The 1948-nt window shown below is 59.1% G+C and overlaps 1 protein-coding gene across 1 annotated transcript; it reads left to right on the top strand.

Moving 5' to 3' along the window:
• Positions 1-1265: 1265 nt before the first annotated feature.
• NGA_0405100 (uncharacterized protein) lies at positions 1266-1935 on the top strand (the record flags this gene model as incomplete). The annotated part of the gene is made up of 2 exons (XM_005854714.1): positions 1266-1542; positions 1655-1935. Coding segments are annotated over exons 1-2 (414 nt in total), but the record flags the coding sequence as incomplete, so codon positions are not given.
• Between the last annotated feature and the right edge of the window lie 13 nt (positions 1936-1948).

The raw sequence follows: 1948 nt of genomic DNA on the forward strand, positions 1-1948 counted from the left end.
TCTTTCCCGGCCCTTCGCCTCGGTTACCCACGCCTCAGTCGCTTCTCGAACACCTTGCGGGCCGCCTTGCACCTCCCCTCCCTCCCCTTCCTTCCTCCTCACGTCTTGCCGCACGACCTCCCCACCGGTCTCTGCCCGTTCCCTCCTCCCGCCACTGTCCTGGCCACCGACATGCGCCTCGCCGAGCCTCAGGAAGAGGATTAAGCCGCCCTTTGGCGTACCCTCCTCGCCGCCATCCCCACGTCTTCTGTCTTCCCTTCCTTCCCTTCCTTCCTCATGGTACTCCGTCCCTCCTCCTCGGCCGCCCCCCCATGGCACCAGCACCACTTCGCCCTTTTCTACCCCGCCATCTTCCACCTCCATGGCTGTGGCCCCCGCAGCAAGGCATTGCTGGGCTGTTTCAGAGGGATCGTCCACGGCCAACGAGACCGACACCAGATTGTGGGTCTTCCCGACTGCATCCATGAGGGTCTCCACGGATAGAGACGCCCCTCGTCCATTGCCGCCTTCTCGCCCCGATGCCTGGCGAGACGCACTCCAAGGCTTGAGCCCTAGCCGGGACCCCATGGCCCGCGTATCGAGGAGTTCCAGGATAGGCCGTCCCCGTGAAGTCAAAACGCCAACCTGCCCTTCCTCCTTCGTCCCTGTCACGGCCAGCGCCAACTTCCCAGGGGCCAGACGGGCACGAAACAGGAAATCGGAGAGGTCGAAAAAGTCACAGGCATCTTCCACGATCAAGGTCGCTCCAGGGACGATCGAAGTGGTTGTCGGAGGTGGTTGAGTGTCCATTCCTCGGGGGGGCGGCCAAGGAGTTGCGATGACGCTCGTTGATGTCGGGGACGGGGGAATAAATATGCTGCAGAAGGGTTTTTTTCCCACTTTTTTTGTTCACTTTCTTTCGAGTAGAGGCATGGGCTGCGCTGTATTGGTCATGTGGGATCGAAAAGGGGCGGAAGGTGTGAGTCTGGTGCTCCTTGAATGTGTATGGACGGATTGAAAACAAGCACAAGACAGGGAATTTACATGTCTCCTTGGTCACCAAAAAATCAGACAAGAAAGGTCGGACGCCAGGACGCTCCAAGATCACCTATCGCAGTTGCCGTACATCCATGAACGACACGCAAGAGTCAATGGCAAACCTGACCGCCCTATTTCGCATTCCCCCCCGTCGACTGTGGGCGAGCGAGGTAGCCCTCTCCCGCACGTCTCGCTTGTCAATGAGGTACCACCAAACATGCTTACGGCTCCATCCCCTCCTGCACGTCACATCTACAGGCATTTTTTAGATCCTGTCCCACCACGTTTAAGCGTTCGCTAGAGTTTTGCAGTGGCCGGTGTGGCAACCTTGGAGGAGCACGCGTATCGCGGCCCTTACAAGCGCCACTAAAACGTACCACACCGTGTGGGCGATGGAGCACAATACACCCCACGGGCCTTCCCAACACCCACTAAAAACCAAGCACAGCGTACCGCTGCTGACAACAGCTGCAGGCTTGGCACTCGTGACCACCACGACATTGTTTTCCATGTCGGCATCCACGGGTAGGGTAGACAGGCAGAGGGGAAGGGGGGCGCTTGCAACATATACTCGCCACTTTCACGTGCGTGGCTGACGGGAAAATGGCTCCTTTACTTCTTTTTCCACACGGCACAGCCGCCGTTGCTGATGTCTACGCACGGACTGGCAGGGTCAGCATGGCGTGGTTGTGTCGCCCCCCCTGCCGGAGTCACATTCCCCCCCTTTCCTCTCCTTCGGTAATACCCTCACAAGGAGCTACTGCGAGTCAGGTCATCCCTCCCCAGCACCTTGAGACGAAGCGGAGAAGAGAAAGATGGGCAGAAGGCATGCACGTGCTCCTTATGACGCGAAGCCGGGGGGGAATGGGGAAAGGAGGGCAGGAACAGGGAGAGCCAGAAGGGAAGGGAGGAGGAGGAGGAGGAGGAGGAG

The sequence above is a fragment of the Nannochloropsis gaditana genome, assembly GCF_000240725.1.
Source record: "Nannochloropsis gaditana CCMP526 unplaced genomic scaffold scaffold411, whole genome shotgun sequence".
In the NCBI taxonomy this organism is placed as follows: Eukaryota; class Eustigmatophyceae; order Eustigmatales; family Monodopsidaceae; genus Microchloropsis; species Microchloropsis gaditana.